This window comes from Diabrotica virgifera, chromosome 7 (assembly GCF_917563875.1).
Source record: "Diabrotica virgifera virgifera chromosome 7, PGI_DIABVI_V3a".
NCBI lineage: Eukaryota > Metazoa > Arthropoda > Insecta > Coleoptera > Chrysomelidae > Diabrotica > Diabrotica virgifera.
Window position 1 is genome coordinate 95,738,031 of NC_065449.1, and position 19,169 is coordinate 95,757,199.

General features: G+C 32.5%; 1 protein-coding gene across 1 annotated transcript in view; it reads left to right on the top strand.

The window, feature by feature from the left end:
• The window catches only part of LOC114338471 (chromosome transmission fidelity protein 18 homolog), a 291,258-nt gene that overhangs the window by 100,774 nt on the left and 171,315 nt on the right, over positions 1 to 19,169 (top strand). The window contains exon 8 of the mRNA XM_028289072.2: positions 4,860 to 5,110. Within this exon, the coding sequence (XP_028144873.2) occupies positions 4,860 to 5,110 (251 nt within the window). The remainder of the gene's footprint in view (positions 1 to 4,859; positions 5,111 to 19,169) is intronic.

The window sequence follows — 19,169 nt, forward strand, 5'->3', positions numbered from 1 at the left end:
TTCAACCGCGTTTATCTCGAAAACTGTGCATCCTACTAAAAAACTTGTAGAAATATTTTTTGCTTAAAATGACCCAAAAAATACAAAATATTGTTTTGTTTTGCCAAAAATCGCTGTTATTTGATTCCTCAAGTTCTTGGTCTATAACAATCTTATCGACATCCGGATCAACTGTTACCCAAAAAATTCGTGTTCTACGGGTCAAAATACATAAAAAAAACTTGGGTAAGTCCATCTGAATTAACGAGGCCGTTGTACCCCCCCCCCCTGGCGACAGGACTAGACCAAATAATCCATGAATCATGCGTGTTGTAACAATATAAAATAGCATTTGGTCGGTAGCCCGATCTGCTTTCCGCAGATCTCATATTATCGATATCTTTCGGAGGAGTATGGCAACTAACACTGACACGTGAAAATTTCATAAAATTAAAGAATTACTAGTTTGTTCGATTTAAGTCCAAAAGTTAAACTGTAGCACTTTTTTTCCACGAAATTTGCCGCTCGTTTTACGCGTGTGCTCAGAATTTTTGTAAGGCTTATGATTCGTGAGTAAAAATTCCGTTTGTAGATATAGGGCAGTCAATGAGGGTATTGGCTCCGAATTCCATCCTACTACATCGATTTACTTGATATTTTCACAGTACGTAGGGAATAGCTCAAGAAACAAAGTCTACCCTATGCCGATGTGCGCTTTTATCTTGGGGGTGGTTCCCACCTCTTCTCGGGGGTGAAAAATGTATTGGTTAAAATAGCCACGGAAGAGGCTAGAGAATCTAATTTTAAGCAAAAACTGTTCTATAATCATTTTTTGAAAACTCAATACTTTTTGAGTTATTCGTGGTTGAAAATTGGCCATTGTCATTGAAAAATGACACCTTTTCGGACGGATTTTTGCGAATACCTTAAAAACTATGCATCTAACAACAAACTATATAAAATATTTCTGTAGGTTATAAAAAAACAGATTAGTTTCTTCTAGTTAAAATACAAAGAGGGATATGGTAGGTAAGAAGAGTTTGTTTTTTTGCTGTTTGCTCAAATCGGTGTATTCAACTTAAAATAACAGTGAAACTGTCGATTTTAGGTGTATAATGACACGAATAACTTTTGTAGTGCTTGAAAAGACCTTTAAAATGAGCAATACTAAATGTCGATTACATTCAAACTAAGCGAGATATTCTGCAAAAAGTTGATGACTAATGTATTTTAAGAAGAAATGAGAAGTATATTTAACCCCTCATCCATCAGAATTTAAATACATCGTTTTCCTTCTACAATACTTTTTATTATAGTGTTATTTCTATGTTCAAAAGGTTGGACTGGATTAAAATGAATGGTTTTTGAAAAAAATAAGATCAAATTATAGAGCGCATTTTTAAATTTTCTAAAAATCTTCCTTTTCCTCCATGTAACTCGAAAAAGATAAGAGACACGAAAAAAACATACCACACAAAAATGTAGGGCTTTTTCAGATACAAATTTCCTTTTTATTTTTCATTACTGTTGTAACGATATGATACCTCGACAAGCGATGAGCTGCCTTACCAGAGACGACCGGAGGAGTGTCAGCGTTGGCGCATAGCACCACTGGGGGAAACCGAAGGAGAGGGCATCGAGAGCATATTTAAGGCGAGCTATGAGAATGAGAAAATCAGTCATGGCTAGCGAATTGAACTAACCATGGCTCAACAGCTGCTGCTCGCGTATTGAACGAGCATTAGCTGGCTTGGCAATAGATGCACCGTATGTGAGGTGGGACTATGCCTAGGCGGACGCCACAGTAGTGACGTGGAGTCTTGCCATGACCGTTATCGCAGTGTGCGGTAGTAGCGAGGAATGATCTCCGGAACGGAATATAGTGCTATGTTGATTTAACGTAGCGAGATTGTTATTGTATATAAATATAGATGCACCGTTTGTGAGGTGGGACTATGCCTAGGCGGACGCCACAGTAGTGACGTGGGTCTTGCCATGATCGTTATCGCAGTAGGCGGTAGTAGCGAGGAATGATCCCCGGATCGGAATATAGGGCTATGTTGATTTAACGTAGCGAGATTGTTATTGTATATATTGTTTATCGTATTATTTTAATGTTGCTATTATGATCGCATGACTGTAATAAAGTTTAATATTGTTTTTCCTTTGCAGAAGATGGAATTATATTTTATTTTATTTGTTTTGAACTGTATATAATTATCTTTAATATATTTACTTTATTTTTAACCTGTGTTTTACTGAGTCTGTCGTCCTGAAAGACCTACCCGTTACACTGTATCTCTTATCATTTTCAAGTTACATCTAGAGAAAGGAAGATTTTTAAGAAAATTTAAAAATGCTCTCTATAATTTGACTTTTTTTTTCAAAAACCATTCATTTTAAACCCGTCCAACTTTTTGAACATAGAAATAACACTATAATAAAAGGTATTGTGGAAGGAAAACGATGCATTTACATTTTGGTGGATGGGGGTTAAAATTACTTCTCATTTTTTCTTAAACTACATTAGTTATCAATTTTGTTTGCAGCATTCTCGCTTAGTTTTAATGTAATGGGCCTTTAATATAGCTCATTTTAAAGGTCTTTTCGACCAAAAAAATCGACCGTTTCTCTGTTATTTTAAGTTGAATACACCAATATGAGAATGTATTATAACCTTTTTTTGTATTATAACAATGAGGCAATTGTCTCTTTGTTTTTTTATAATCTACAAAAATGTTTGATATAGTTTTTTAGTTAGATGCATAGTTTTTAAGGTATTCGCAAAAAACCGTTCGAAAAGGTATTGTTTCAATAAAAATGGCCAACTTTCAACCACGAATATCTCAAAAAGTATTGAATTTAAAAAAAAAATATAGAACAGTTTTTGCTTAGAAGCAGGTTCTCTAGCGAATTCCGTTGTAATTTTAACCAAAAAATTTTCCACCCCTAAGAACTGGTGGGAACCATCCCAAGATAAAAGCACACATCGGCATAGGGTAGACTTTGAATTAGGAGATAAGTAGAGGCTAGGTCCAAAATTTCATTAAAATCCATGCAGTAGGATAGAATTCGGAGGTAATATCCTATTCTTGCTCCCATTGACTGGCGTAATACCAGTTTTTTGAAAATTTCGTAAAATTAAAATAATCTGTCCAATCTGAGTCTAAAAGTTAAGCTGTTGCACTTTTCGCACATAAAATTTGCTGCTCGTTCTTTCGTGTGCTCAGAATTTTTCTCCTGCTTACGGTTCGTGAGAAAAGTTTCCATTTAGAGATATTTTTTGAAAATTTCGCAAAATTAAAAATTTACATTTTGTCCAATATGAGTCCAAAAGTTAAAATGTTGTACTTTTCTTCCATGAAATTTACCGCTAGTTCTACTCGTGTGCTCATAATTTTTGTAAGGCTTATGATTCGTGAGACAAAATTCCGTGTGGTGAATTGGAACACGGGCCATTGGAAACTCAATGTAAAATTCTAAACTGTTGAATTCCTGCTTTCCTAATTATTTTACATCAAAAGTCATAAGAAGCTGTTTGTAGAGAATTGAAATCTGTATTGAAAACAACTGTTAATATTGTTCTACGAACAATAATTATTCAAAATTTTCTAAAAATATAATACAATTTTCAGTAGTAATTGCACAAGAGCTCTGAAATTATTGAATTTTTCCCGAGTGACACTTTGACAGTTTTAATTTCACGAGCCGAAGGCGAGTGAAATTATGTCAAAGTGTCACGAGAGCAAAAATTCTATATTAATTTCAGAGGTCGAGTGCAATTTGTTGCGATTATTTCATGAATAAAACTGTTCAAAACCAAAATTTTATTGTAATTTATTTATGTAAGTACCATTAAACACACAGTTTTTATAAATATTTGACGATTGAAAGTCATCACTTTTATAATTTTTAAAACATTAATTGTCATTAATGTCACTGAATGTATTTTTTCGTAGCAACGAAGGGCATCTGACGTAGTATATTTAACGACGGGAGATTATCAAAAATTATCGATTTAATTCAGATTTCTGTAGCTTTCTATTGGTCAGAATCTCCTATGAATGAAATAATCAGAGAAATACGCCAAAGTTACGCCACACACAGTGCAATAATGTGTATAAGATTGCATTCGGTGACAATGAATTTATTATATTAACAATTTGAACTGTCAATTTCTTTATTTATTTTATCATTTATTGTTTAAAACACAATAAAGTTGATCAGATACCCTCAGTTAAGGAGAAAGTATTAATAATAAAGATATTTTCTTCAGTCAATAGTGTGCTCACTGTCAGTTAAATAGTAACGTGTGGCCTAACATGCCCACACATACCTACTGCGGTAAATACATTATATTTTTCAAAATTTTGGAATGTGTTTAAATCGTAGAACAATTGTAACTTCTGTTTTTAATACAGATTTCAATCCTCTACAAATAACTTCTCATGACTTTTGATGTGACATAATTAGGGAAGCAGACTGTATCACACGGCCCCTATTCTCATTTAAAAAAATAGTCGATTACGTCATCACGCCCAGATGGATGACGTCACTACTATGATATATATGTCAAAAAATCATAATTTAAAAATCGAATAACTTTTGCATTTAATATTTTTTTCTAATTCTGTAAATAAAGCAGTTTACAGGGGGATCAAAATATAGTGAATAACCCTGTACATACATATAAACATTCAATTTTATTTATATGGATTGAGCTATTTAATATAGATATCTGATTTTGTTTATTGTACTAACCTATCCCTCATTGTCATTTTTATCGTTTTTCCTATTACACTTTGCTTGTAAGTTTTGTTTTTATTTAATTTCCATTGCTTTATTTGGTGATCTAATTATTGCTTTAATTTTAATTACAGAACCAAACGTAAACGAAGTTGTCTTCTTAGAAAAAAACCTTCCATCTCAAAGACGAACTGTTTCTTATTCGAATAGGCAGCTAATCGCTAGAGAAGTGGAGTTAGAGAAGATGCGTCGATTTGAACAACCCAAAGCCAAAGAAGCCGCGAAGCAAGCTAAACCCGTAGAAAAGCAAACTAGCCTAAGTGATAACCAGTTGCCTAATCATTTGCAAAAGTTGAAAGCCAAAACTGTTAAGACTGCGAAACCGGTAAGTGTATGTTTTTTAACTATAGTTCCTTAAAGTGTTAATTTTTTTATCTTGGGAAAATTTTAAGGTTATATTTGTATATGTAAAAGAAAGTGTCAAGAATTTATAAATCCCATGTACGACAAATAATGACATATGCATCAGAACCAAGACCCGATACAGCCACAACACAAAGACTACTTGAAACGGCAGAGATGAGATACTGAGAAGAATTACAGGAAACAACAGTGTATAAACGAATGGACACTAAATAGAAACAAAGAATTGAATAATTACATAAGCAGAATGGGGGAGACATGTGTGGTCAAAATAGCAAGAGATAAATCACCAATCGGTAGAAGTATCGGTCGACGACGTAAAAGATGGAGTGACAACCTTTTATAGAGGTATCAATCCGCCAATGAACAAGCAGAATTGCTCATAAAGAGGAAGTAGAAGAAGAAGAACAAGAAAAGAAAGTGCCAAAACACGTTTTTAATACTTGTGGCTGCGCTTCCTAGCTTGAGTTTTGCGGGTAATGTTATTCCACGCACTTACTTTGTTCTTTAATCTCATGTCAATATTGTTTGAATCGGATTTTAAAAATGTAGAGAGATTTACGAAGACGGCCCCAGTAACCCGTCGTTTCTACTGAGCACTAGGTTGGTAATACGTTTTAAAGCTTTATCTGTTTTACCTTCTCGTCTGGACCGTTAACTTTATTTTTTGTAAAAACAAAAATGTATACCATTTTTATTCAGTTGAAATGCGAAGGCAAAACAATCATATTTTTCACTTAGAATACGGAGCGCAGTCCGGCACTCTGAATCGACGATTTTCGACTCTTATTGGAGTCATCATCGGAGAGGCGTAGGCCTGCTGCTCCATACTCGAAGTGACCAACCATGAAAGCTGATCCCCACATTGCAACTGACGTGTATGGATTAGATGACTAGCGTCATCTGGCAATTGAAAGGTAAAGTTTTCAATCCTAATAGCAACATTAATAATATTGAAAAATATTAAAAATATTACTAAAAGATTTTTAAATTGAAAACTTATTGGTCCATTTCGCTGGTGACACCTCCAAGGCTTCTACAATATGTAAGCCCGATGGATGCTGCAGTGAAGACAAAAGGGAAGGAATTCTACACTATGCAATTCACAACCCCCGTCTGCAGCTTGGGGGTAATATTTTTCAATGTTATTAATGTTGCTATTAGGACTGAAAACGTTACCTTTCAATTGCCAGATGACGCTAGTCACCTAATCCATACACGTCAGTTGCAATGTGGGGATAAGCTTTCATGGTTGGTCACTTCGAGTATCGAGCAGCAGGCCTACGCCTCTCCGATGATGACTCCAATAAGAGTCGAAAATCGTCGATTCAGAGTGCTGGGCTGCGCTCCGTATTCTAAGTGAAAAATAGGATTGTTTTGCCTTCGCATTGCAACTGAATAATAAAAAATATGAAAAAAAAATTTAAGAAACGCTTTTCTTTAGTTACGAGTGACTCAAACTAAATATATAGAAAAATCAACTAAAAAGCAAAAAATTAAAAAAAATTGAAAAAATCTCACACATCCGTCAAAGAAAAGCGTGGCGCGTGTTCATCGAATAAACGGTTTTCGCCCCACGCTTTTCTTTAACGAATGTGTTAGATTTTTTCAATTTTTTTTTTATTTTTTGCTTTTTAGTTGATTTTTTTATAATATTTTTAATTTGAGTCACTCTTAACTAAGGAAAAGCGTTTCTTAAATTTTTTTTTTCATATTTTTTTATTTTTTACTTTTTAGTCTTACACTTTTCAAACATTAAAATATATCGTCATGTTTATTAAAATATGTATAAAACATATGATGTACTTACATGAAAAGTAGTCGGAATCGGCAAAAAATTTGAAACTTTATTGTTTATTAATGAAGCATAACGTGAACAATTAACGTAAAAAGTGAAATTATGTATTGTTCATATCATTAGCTATACAATCCGTAAAAGTTTCAAGTTTTTACATTGTAAAAAAACAAGAGAATTTAAGCGTTTTCCATCAAAATCGTTTTTTTTTTATTTAAACAATTAATAAACATGAAATTTTTTTTTTATTGACTATTCGTGTATTGTTCCCGCGAATGCATATGTCTGCAAATTTTCATTCATTTGCATTGAATTAACAAATTAGTCAGGGCAGTCTAATCAGGGCAATAGACAAATTAGGCAGTCCAATTAACGTCTAAAGATTTGACGCAAACTATTGAACTAAATAAAAGCGTTTAATAAAAATGGTATACATGTTTATTTTTATTTTATATTAGTATTACTCCTATAGAGTAACTAGGTTCATTTTCCGTTGGAAGTTTACCAAGCTGCAGGCGGGGGTTGTGAATTGCATAAGTAGTGTAGAATTTCTTCCCTTTTGTCTTCACTGCAGCATCCATCTGGCTTGCATATTGTAGAAGCCTTTTAGAATAAGTATTTAATTTAAAAATCTTTTAGTAATATTTTTAATATTTTTCAATATTATTAATGTTGCTATTAGGATTGAAAACTTTACCTTACCTTTTTATTTTTTGTGTGTGTCGGATATCTATTTGCAGTTCTTCCAGTATGGAGGGTGTAGCCAGAAGGTTTTTTTGTCATACTAAGTCTTGTAATCGCTCTTGTTTTGTTACATTAAATCTTACCATTAGCTGAATTTGCCTTTGAGAAGCCTGGAGATGGCCCAGTGTGGTCGTAACTAAGGTATATATTTCCGTGATATTCTCTTTATAATATTGATACATTATTCGTAGCAGCGTGGTCAGTTACGTCAACTTACCTCCTTTTCCACGCTTCCAGTACAGAAGTCCCATTTATCCTTTTTGAAATTAAACATGGCTTTGGACTGTTTCTTGAAAGTGACTATCTCAGGAGATGCAATGCCTCTAATTTCAAAAATTATTGGGTTATGTCGCATTCATGGACTAAGCTCACGCACTACTTATGTCACCTGCTACGCAATGGCCTCGCTAACAAAAATATTGTCAATATTACATTCTCTTCTCCGTCTACCGCTATTGAACGATGGGTTCGCTTAGAACACGGTCGTAACTTGGGGTCATATATGAGTCTTCAGTTTCCAACGCTTTAGATCTTCACCGTTTTTGTCTATGACCTTGTCCATATGATACCACCACTTTACACTATGTTTCTTCTTCTTCTTCTTAACTCAGGCGAGACTCGTTAGTCTCTGGCACTTGGTCATAAGACCTTTGTACCAAACCCTGTTCTTCTCCTTAAACTTTAATAAGTCCTGTGGCCTCAACGAAGGCCAACAGTTTTCTTATTGGTAGTTTTAGGATCTCTTCTGGTTCAAACCTCATTTGACCAGTGAAGTCCTGCCTTACATCACCTAGCACACTGCAATGGCATAGTATGTGTATGGCAGTTTCTTCTTCCATTTCGCACTTTCTGCACCATGGTTCATTCACCTTACCTAGTTTGTATAGGTGATTTCTTAAACGGCAATGTCCAGTCACCATTTCAGTGACCGTTTTGATCTCTCGTTTATTGAGGTTCAACAAACTGTTCGAGAGTTTTTTATCAATATTAGTGATTATTTTTTTAGTCTGGATTTGCCCTTGAGTGGTTCTCCATTTATTTTGATGATTCTTTATCAGCCATTTCTGAACCTCGTTTTTCATAGCGTCTTTAGTGACGCCACAGAAAGGTTCTGGGCCTTCAAAAGTTTCTCTCGAGCCTTGTTTCGCTAACATATCTGCTCGTTCATTCCCATGCACCCCTTCATGAGCCGGCACCCATATTAAAGACACTTTATTGTCTTTTGCCAGGTTATTGAGGAGATCTTTGCAGTTTCTCACCAGTTTTGATTTGGTGAGAGGGTTCTTTACAGCCAGAATAGCCGATTGGCTATCTGTGTAAATGTTGATTCTCTTAGCTTGAGGGTCTTCATCAATGATTTCATCAATGCAGGCCACCAAACCAAAAACTTCAGCCTGGAACACCGTTGTATGTTGACCTAGGCTGTAAGATTTATCATTGTTACATGTTTGCCCAAAGACTCCTTATCCAGTACCATGGGCAGTTTTAGATCCATCAGTGAACCATATTAAGTCCCCATTAATATTTGGGACTTTTGTTCTCTAGATGGTATAATTGTGTTAATCTTCTCAGTGAAGATTAGTTCTGGTGTCATCATATTTGAGTTCATCATAAAGATGGATTCCTCAAGTATAGTCCCAGTAATGTTTGTGTGGCTATTCAATACATAATTTGGCCTCCAAGTATTGTTTGCTTTGAGTCTCAGGATGGTCATAAAGGCTACCGCCGAAATATATAATTCCAGCGGAGGGAGACCTGTGATAGCCTCTAATGAAGCCGTTCCTGTACTATTCAAGGCTCCTGTTATATTTAGAAGGCTTGTCTTTGTAGGGTGGTGAGAGTGGTCACACAAGATTGCAAAGCCGTCTTTCTCCACCAGAGTACTGACCCATAAGTTGTAACAAAAATAAGAAAACTTCTGTTGGAGTGAAAGTAAAAAGAAAGATATACTCCAACAGAAGTAAGGAAAAAAAAGAAGAAAAGAAAAGACTAAGGTAACTAGTTGGGGCCTCTTATGAAAATAAAAATGAAGGGGCTTCAGCGGTTGAGCCGAAGTAGGAAAAATAAAAAATACTACTTTGCAGTAGTACTGAAGAAAGGGGAATTAGAAGGGATAATAAGTAGACGTGGGAAGAGACAGAGGCAAACTGAATAGAGTTGGCTAGCTATAGATGCAAGAGAGCAACTTGACACTCAAGGATGGATACGGCTCGTTTGCATGCCTGTCGAAGAACAGTAGCTCTATGTAGATAGTAATAATGACTAAAATATGAAATAATAAAATAAGAATAATGTACTGAAGAGGAATGAAGATGAATAATTTCTAAAGACGAACAAGATAAATAAATCTAACAAATCATGGGCGCCATGAAAATGATCTTCGATCATTCTCCCAGGTATCTTATACTGCTGTCAGATATTAAATATATCAAACCTGTAATAATGAACATAAAGGAATAATAAAAATAAATGATATACAAAATAAATAAACATATTTATTAAAAATAACTACCAGATTTTTAACAATCTCTGAGTTAAGCAAGTTCATATTATGCTGTGACTCTAAAATGACATAAGTAGAGACTGGAAAATATGCACTAAAAAATGTCTAAAATATGCATGCAATATGCATTTTAAAACAAGCTGAATATGCACAATTAACATGCAAATATGCATTTATATATGCACTTATTTTTATATGAATAATTTTATGGTTTACGTTAAATACATAAATAAATAAAAAATAATAAAAATAAATAAATAGGTTTGAATTTAAACCAAATTGTATTATTATTTCTTAATATATTTTTTTAACTTCAGGTTTTGTGACAAATAAAACGGCAAAATATTTTATTTTGACCACAAGATAAATAAGAGTACAATAAAATAAATGTACATATTTTTATTGTTACAATATTGATTCATATTTTCTAAACTAATATTATAAAAAGAGTACAATAAAACAAATTTACATATTTTTATTGTTACAATAAATAATCATATATTGATTCATATTTTCTAAACTAATATTATGTCTTCTATCTGTTAATATTTGTTTATAGGCAGAAAAAGATCTCTCAACGTCACAAGATGTAATTGGGGCATATTTAAACTTTGCTATTAGAGACGGATCCATATTAATATTTTCATCGAAGTTTCCAAAATTGATTATATTATTTATTGAACGCAATAAAGTGAAACCCTCATTTTTGTTTAAAACGTCATCAAGTTTATCTTTAATTTTTACTCCAATTTCCCCATTCAGATTTGTTATTTTCTGTTTAACCGAATCAACAATAGACATACTATTGTGAAGACATAAATTTTGAGCCTCTAATTTTGTAATTGAACTTTCAATGATATCGAAATTCGATTTTATATACAACAATTGATTTTTAATAGACTTTTCTTTAAAAATATTTTGACAGTTATCAATAGCGGTACAAGTCGGATCAAAACTTGAAATAACGCTTTTGATGTCGTCGTAGTGTTCAGATAAAAATATAGCACTTTTAAGCCAAGTTCCCCATCTGGTTAATACTGGTTCTGGTGGTAAAGGAATATCGGGAAGCATCTCCCTATATACCTGTACACGTAGTGGTGCTTTCAGAAATACTTTTTTTACATTATTTATTAAGGTGTTTACATTGGGAAATTCAATTCTAACTTTCTCTGCAACTCTGTTTAGGCCGTGCGCCAAACATGTACAGTGAATTAAATTAGGGAAAAAGATTTTAAGATTGGATGCAGCTTTCATCATATATGAGGCGGCATCACTAAGCATTAATAATATTTTTTCAAATGGTACTTGATCAGGTAAAAAAAAATTTGTTAGGGATTCGTTAACAAATCTAGCTATTGTAGCATAGTTTGTTTTTTCCAAACATTTTACACTAATTAAGTATGAGTTTTTAAAATCGCCAGAGTCGTTAAGAACTCCAACAATTAGATTCGCAATTTGTCGACCCTTTGTATCCGTTGTTTCGTCGACGGAAATCCAAAGATAATCGGCTTTTAACTGATTTTTAATACTCGTCATCACATCTTTGTAACATGCACTGACATATTTTTTCCGAAGAGTTGAAGAACTTGGTATTTGAGCTGGTTTATCTTTAATCTTGCAATAAGTTTTTAAAAAGTTTTGACACGATTTATGTTCTAACTTGTGCAGAGGGATATTGCAGTTCAAAAAAAAATGGCATAAATCCTTTGCAAAGGTTTCTTGCCCAACTGACGTATTCTGAATCTGCAAACTGTTCTGTAGAATCTGCTGGCGAGGTTTATTATCATTTTTTGATAGCTTAGTTTGGTGAAGTGAAGTTTTTATGTGTTGAACTACTTGGAATTTCTTTTGACATGGAATCTGGAATATAATGATAATGATGTTTTAGATGTTTTCGTAAATAGATACCTACATTAAAATGATCAAACTTTTTAAACCTCCCCCAATTTTTTTTTATTTCTCAAAGTGAAATTGAAATCGTCAAACAATAAAGTACAGTCAGTGTACCGTAGTATACAGGGTGGGCCACTCTCAACACCTCGCTCTGTATAAGCCAAACCGTTGCGAACTTTAAAAAACAGTTTTTGAAGAAATGGGACGGTTTGTCATTTTAGAATAGACAGACACATAGATGTGCAAAGAAGTTTGATAAGTTTAAAAATCTATTGAAGTGGAGAACTTACCTTTTTATCACAAATGGTGCAAAACATACTTTCACTGTCGATAACTTTTAGATGATTGTTACTTCCAATCCAACTTCTGAGAAGACTTGATTTTTCCCTTGCTACTTTAGGCATTTTCACAATAATAATAAAATGATTTTTTTACACAGTATAGTCAATAACTTGCAATCACAAAAGTTGAATAATCGGCGATTGATTTAAGACTAACCATTCATAAAATAAAATAATCTATCCTACCCTTAAAACAGTGTTGCCAACTCGACCAATATAGTATTTGCCAAACCTCACAAGAATGATGGAATGATCAGTTCAACAGTAGGTATTCCATTATCAACTAATAAAAAATCCCTATAGCAAGCATAACCCAGTACAGATAAATTATTTGTTTTAAAAAATGCTGAAACATGATCCTGTAGTTAATAGTAATCTCATGGTCCACAGACATAAGTACTAATATAAACATTATTGAAGGCGAAGGGATTTGCTGATGTAGGTGTGTATGTGTGAATGGTTAAACATTTTTTGTTAGGAATCAGATTTGACTCACTGATATCAGTTTCAAGTTCCTGTGAGAGAGTTCCTAAGTTGTTTTAGTAATTGTAAGGCCAACATAAAAATTTGTTCTGAATTAGAAGATTTTCGATTTTTACTAAATAATTTTTATATTATTTAATATGCTAGAAAATATGCTATATGCTAAACAAGAAATAAATAAGCTAAACAACACAAAAATATGCCAAATCTAGCATAAAATAAGCTAAATTGGCAACGCTGCCTTAAAATTTCGTTTTGGTTGGTTTTCCCAGAATAATTCATAGTTGGCCGACACCAGCAGAAAGTACAGGTAATATTTGTAATGTTATTCAAAATATAATCGGTATTTACTTAGGTAATTTGTAAATTCTGAGAAGTCTATAAATCTTAAATATCCGGATAATGATACCTGCAGCTATAAATAACGCCCATTATGTTTATGGGTACAACAACAAAGGAGCTTAACAGCAAAATATTTACTTTCACATTTTATTTTAATGGATGTTGATGTTACTAATATATACCTTATTTTTAAATGGGGTAGAGTAAATTCCCATCAAAATATGCATTTATATGCTCTTAAATCTCCAAATATGCAAGGCATATGCATTTATGAAAAACATGAGAAATATGCAGCATATATATGCATATGCATTTTGCATATAATCCAGTCTTTAGACATAAGTTATACAAGAAGATATATATATTTTAAAGATAACAACAATAATGTTATCTGTTACAAACTTAAATATAAGTACCTCTTACTAACATATAGGGTACAAAATTACATAAGTCTTCTACCAAATGGTTATAGTACGCCTGCTACGTACAACTAAAGGAAACCGACGAAGATGAAAATAATACAAATAAATAGGCCCAAGCCTCACTAAGAGAAAATACAATACTGAATAAAGCAAAATTAAATATACAAATGAATAAACGTTATAGAAGTGAAGTTAAGAAAAATACCGACAAAATGACCTAAATTAACCGAGCAAATGCAATGAAATAAAGTAACGACGAAGTAACCGAACAAACGAAATAAAGCGAATAAATACAATATTTGGGAAACAAGCAAGTAATGTTACAAAATAAATTTACCCGAATTACATAAACCAATATCAAAGCAATAATAAAGTATTAAAAACCTAATTTTCTCTAGGCTTATTCCTGTGCACAAGAAGTTACCGTAGATACAAAGTTTGGGAACCAAATAATCTAATATACAAATACATATGTCAAAAAAAAACAGAGGTAACCTAAATCTGGAAAAAAAACATAGTGTATTTAACAGATAGTCTGAAATATAAAAAAAACCAATAGTTACTAAAACTCCTCACTAAATGTTCCCAAACGAGGTTGCGGTTGCATCCTAGAAAATGAGCATCACTATGATGCACCTCCATGCCCCCCCGTAGGCCCAGGTGGCAGGACGAAAAGGAGCTGGAATGTCCCCCAAAAAGCTTGTTCCCAAAACATACTCCCAGTTTGACTTGGCGGTAGCTGCAATAAGGTCAAGGTGGCTTCCCTAGGTAGTCAAGGTGGGTACGACATCACATGAGGGTTAGTTTTCTTCCAAATGGCTAAAAACATATACTTCGTTTGATTTCTCATATAAACCGGTAAACAAAAGTAAAGAGAAGAAGAAATAATCGAGGAAAACTTTTTAGAAGCAATAACATAAAAAAAACAACCATTAAAAATGGAACAAAAACTAATCTCAGGTAACCTTGAACTATTTTGAGTTTGAAAACATGAACAAATAATGGCATTGCATTTGAAATAGGAATATAAAATATGACTTATCTGAAATAACATGAGATTAAGATAGTAATAGCCATCTACATACATTTTATATACCTTAATGAAATGGTATTGAACCAGACAAAGATAGTTACATGACAATTTATAGATATATTGGACATGAAAATTTATAGATATATTGGATGTTCAATCGGTTTAAAACGTACAGAGAAATGGTAATTATTTCCAATATTAATTTGAGGACTTCAAAAATGTTTGGTTATGTAAAACCAAAAACCCCATTAATATAAAGATCGATATAAAGATAATATAAAGATCGAAATAATCTACATCCTTCACCTAAGGGACTGGCTAAGAACATTTAACAATGAACCAACTATTTCATATATTCAAGGTTAACTAAAAAACATTAGTAGAAAAAACGATTTACCGGTTAATTTTTTATTCCTCTTCCACTGATGGTACTCCCATCCTTACTCCAGGAAACCCGTACTCCAGGAAACAAGTGGTGGTAACTTTTTACTATACTTCCAAACTTAGTTGAAATAAAAATTAATTTCGAAGAAATTAACCGCCATTTACGGTACTAACCACCAACACCAACCTGTCAACCTCGCAGCCACCGGCCAAGTGCCTCTCATTCCTCCCACAGTCAGCGAGGAAAACGTCAAACTCTCACGGAACACGAATTAAACGACAAGGAACGGTTCAACAACTATGTTCCGTACAGTGTGACGTCACATGAGAAGTCCTTTACGATAAATTAAAGAATTTAAATGGGAGGTCAAGAGAAAATAATTATTTTTTTTAAAAATAATTACAGCGCTAAAAATGATAATATAACGGGTGGACCGTTACAATCCCCTCCTACTCGGGAAAAAAAAACTTTTTAACCAAAAAAAATTTTTTTTTTTAAACTTCAAAATATTAACAACTAAATTTACAATAGTCTAACAATCCACGTTGATTCGCAAGATTACTTCTAAATATAAACTAATGGTCAAGGAAAAATAAATCAATACATGACTCAAACTCATACTAAAATGTTACTATGTTACTCTCTGCTACCAAATATTAACATATATTGCTCAAAAGTCAAAACAAAACTAAATATTGTACTTAAGTTCATAATAATAACTGAGTGTCGAATTGGGCACTAAAACCAAAATTGAACTATCCATGGACATCAGATTTATAAAGGGTATATCCAAGAACGGAACAACCAGGAAAAGGTGTGAGCCAATTCGAACCATATCAAAAGTAAATGTACCAAAGTGAATAAAAAAAATCAGTAACTAAAATAGGTAAAGAATTGAACACTTTATCCAAAACTGAACTAACAATGGACACCAGATTCATAATAGTATATCCAGAGAAGAACAATCAGGAAGATTTATGGAACAATTCTCACTAATGTCAAATAATACCAATAATAAACATACCAAAGGAATCCAAAACTCAATAACCAAAATAAATGTGGAATCGGACACTTAATCCAAAGTCGAACTATCAGTGGACACCAGATTCATAAAAGGCATATCCAAAGAAGAACGACCAGGCAAATTTATGGACCAATTCACACCAATACTAAACCACATAACAGATCAGGTCTACGTACACCCACATCCGGTAATACGAACCTATCCAACTAAATACACAAAATAAATGAAGAATCGGACACTTATCCAGAATCGGACTATCAATGGACACCAGATTTATATAGGAGTATATCCAAAGAAGAACGATCAGGCAAATTTATGGACCAATTCTTACTAATACTAAATAAACTAAATTATTGGATCCAATGGTAACTAATACTGAACAAAATAAATAAATTAGGTCTACATACACCCTCATCCGGTAATATGAACCTATCTGAACTAAGTAATCCAAAATAAGTCAGAAAAAAATTACTAACAGACTAAGTAACAGAGATGTAACCAAACTAAATCAAAGGTAAGATAAATACCTAAAGTGTATTGACTAAAGTATTCTAGAAAATACATAACTTAATTCATGCTGGTATTCGCGAACTATAGCATGTTGCTACAACAGATGTATGAGAATAACCAGACACAGATAAGGTACTAATATAAGAATAAGTAAGAAAGAAAACAGAATGAATAGTGAACTTACAAGGTCTATGGCACTATGATAAATAATAGGAAGAAAAAAAAAAAAAAATATGATAAGTGATAGGGAAAAAAAATTGACGAGAACGAGCACAATTTTAAATAAAACTGCAAATTCATGCGTTCTCACATACGTACATAGAATTATTCAGGAAATATTCCAGAATCTGAATAACAAAACTAATGCCTACGAAAAGAAGTGGGAATATATTCAAATGAACAACTCATCTGTCTAAACACTCCAAATACTGACTTAACGAACCTACTATGTATAGGGATGGCCTAAGCATTGATTTATAAACAAGTGCGCAAGATATTTATCCATGTTTACTCATCAACTCAAAGTACAAACATACTATGAAGCAAAAGGCCTAATATGAACTAAATACTTCCCTATTAAATTGTAAAAAAACTGAAATAAGTAAACTGATTACAGAAAAATGTTTAGGAAATGTAATGATGAAAAGACATCTGCCTACTCTGCCATGAGGACATAGATTACGAAACCGGACAGCAGTGATCAGTTGCTGAATTTCGAACCCACGTATTCACCAACTTTGAGCATCAACAGACTAAGTAGTTTCTAAGAAGAAATATGAAAGACTCAAGAATTCATACATACTTACATCAAAAATTCCAAACTAATTCCAGAATCATACTGTGTAGGATAGAAGGATATAAATTATTATAAAGTGTTTAAGATATTGGAGACAAATAATGTTAATAGAGTAACCCAATAACAAATTAAAAACCACATCTTTCCAATATGGCAAATTCAATAATAAGATATAAATATGATCAAAAAAAAATTAGTAAGTAATCAAATATTCCAAATAATATAACACATAACCTGAGATAAGTAGTGCATAACATACAGTTCCATAATAATATCCATATTAAACAAGAGTACCTACTTGTATGAGCTTACCTGTCCAAATAAGTATATAAATATATAATAATTCAACAACCCTTCTAACTTAAGGGGTTAGGTGTGCAAAAACTAAACAAAAATACAAGTGAAGTTCTGATTAATTGTATAATCCTACTGACAGGATTAGCAATTAATAACATTGACTCATAATAATAATTACAATGCACCATGCCTAATACCAAAAAAAAAGTTAAACTCATACATAAAGTACTACATAATAATTAAATTAATAAGTAATAAATTAAAAGTCATCAACAACAAAGCCAAAGATGAAATCAAGCAATGTATGTAGGTACCTGCATTATCAGATGACAAAAAAAATATCAGACTAAAATTTCTAACCATACTAAAGATTGAGCTAAGCTAAAGACAAACAGAAGAAGAGATTAGCTTGAACAACACTGTTAAGGTAATCTTCTTCTGAAGACTGTTCTATAACTTAGTAGGAAAATAGTATCAATGTTTCCTAACTAATAAAGAATTTATATTTAAATCTCAACCTAAAGTATCTGATTTCTATGAGCATTATATTATGGTACCCACATTGATATAATATTATTATCAACAATAATAAAACTAGAAACTGAGATGGATAATGGAACTACTTTACTATACAATAATTATAATTGTTATATTTAACACTACCAATTAAAGAAAAATAGTTTGGATGACCATCTGTAACCATCCGAACCATGCGAATTCAACGTATCATGTATAGAAACTAATGTCTGGACTGATATTGCTTTGTGGTGTGTGCCTGTCTTACCAAACAACCCAAATATCAAAAATAACAAATATAAAATATAATCTAAAGTTTGTAAGACAAAGATACATATGGAGAAAATATTAGCGACACACCAACAAATCAAAATGCCAGCAAAATATATAAATAATCAAATCAATAGCGTAAATAAAATACCTAAATACTGAAAATGATTTCTAGTTATGTATAAAATATAACCATACTAGAAAAAAATGTATGCATATATTCAATGATTAATTGTACGCGCAAACGTACTACCATTGGTAGAAGGAATAAAAATTTAACTAATAGAACATAATGTCAGTTATGTATACTCAATCTAAATACATAAATAAGTTTCCAATAAAAATACAAAATCCAAACTAACATATGAGCTGTACCACTAAAACTAAAAATGAGGTATCGAAATAAACTAATCAAAACCAAAAGCAGCATAAGTCTACCTGTTTAGTATTCGTAAAGTTTTAAAGACCAAAAATAAATCAGAAGTAACATGTATACAAAGATATCAAAAAGTTAATAAAACAGAAAATTCCAATAAAAGAAAATTGAACTAAAAGAACTACTGTCTTAGAACCATAAACGGTTGGCACCACGCATTGGGCAGCCAGTGTAACAAAAATAAGAAAACTTCTGTTGGAGTGAAAGTAAAAAGAAAGATATACTCCAACA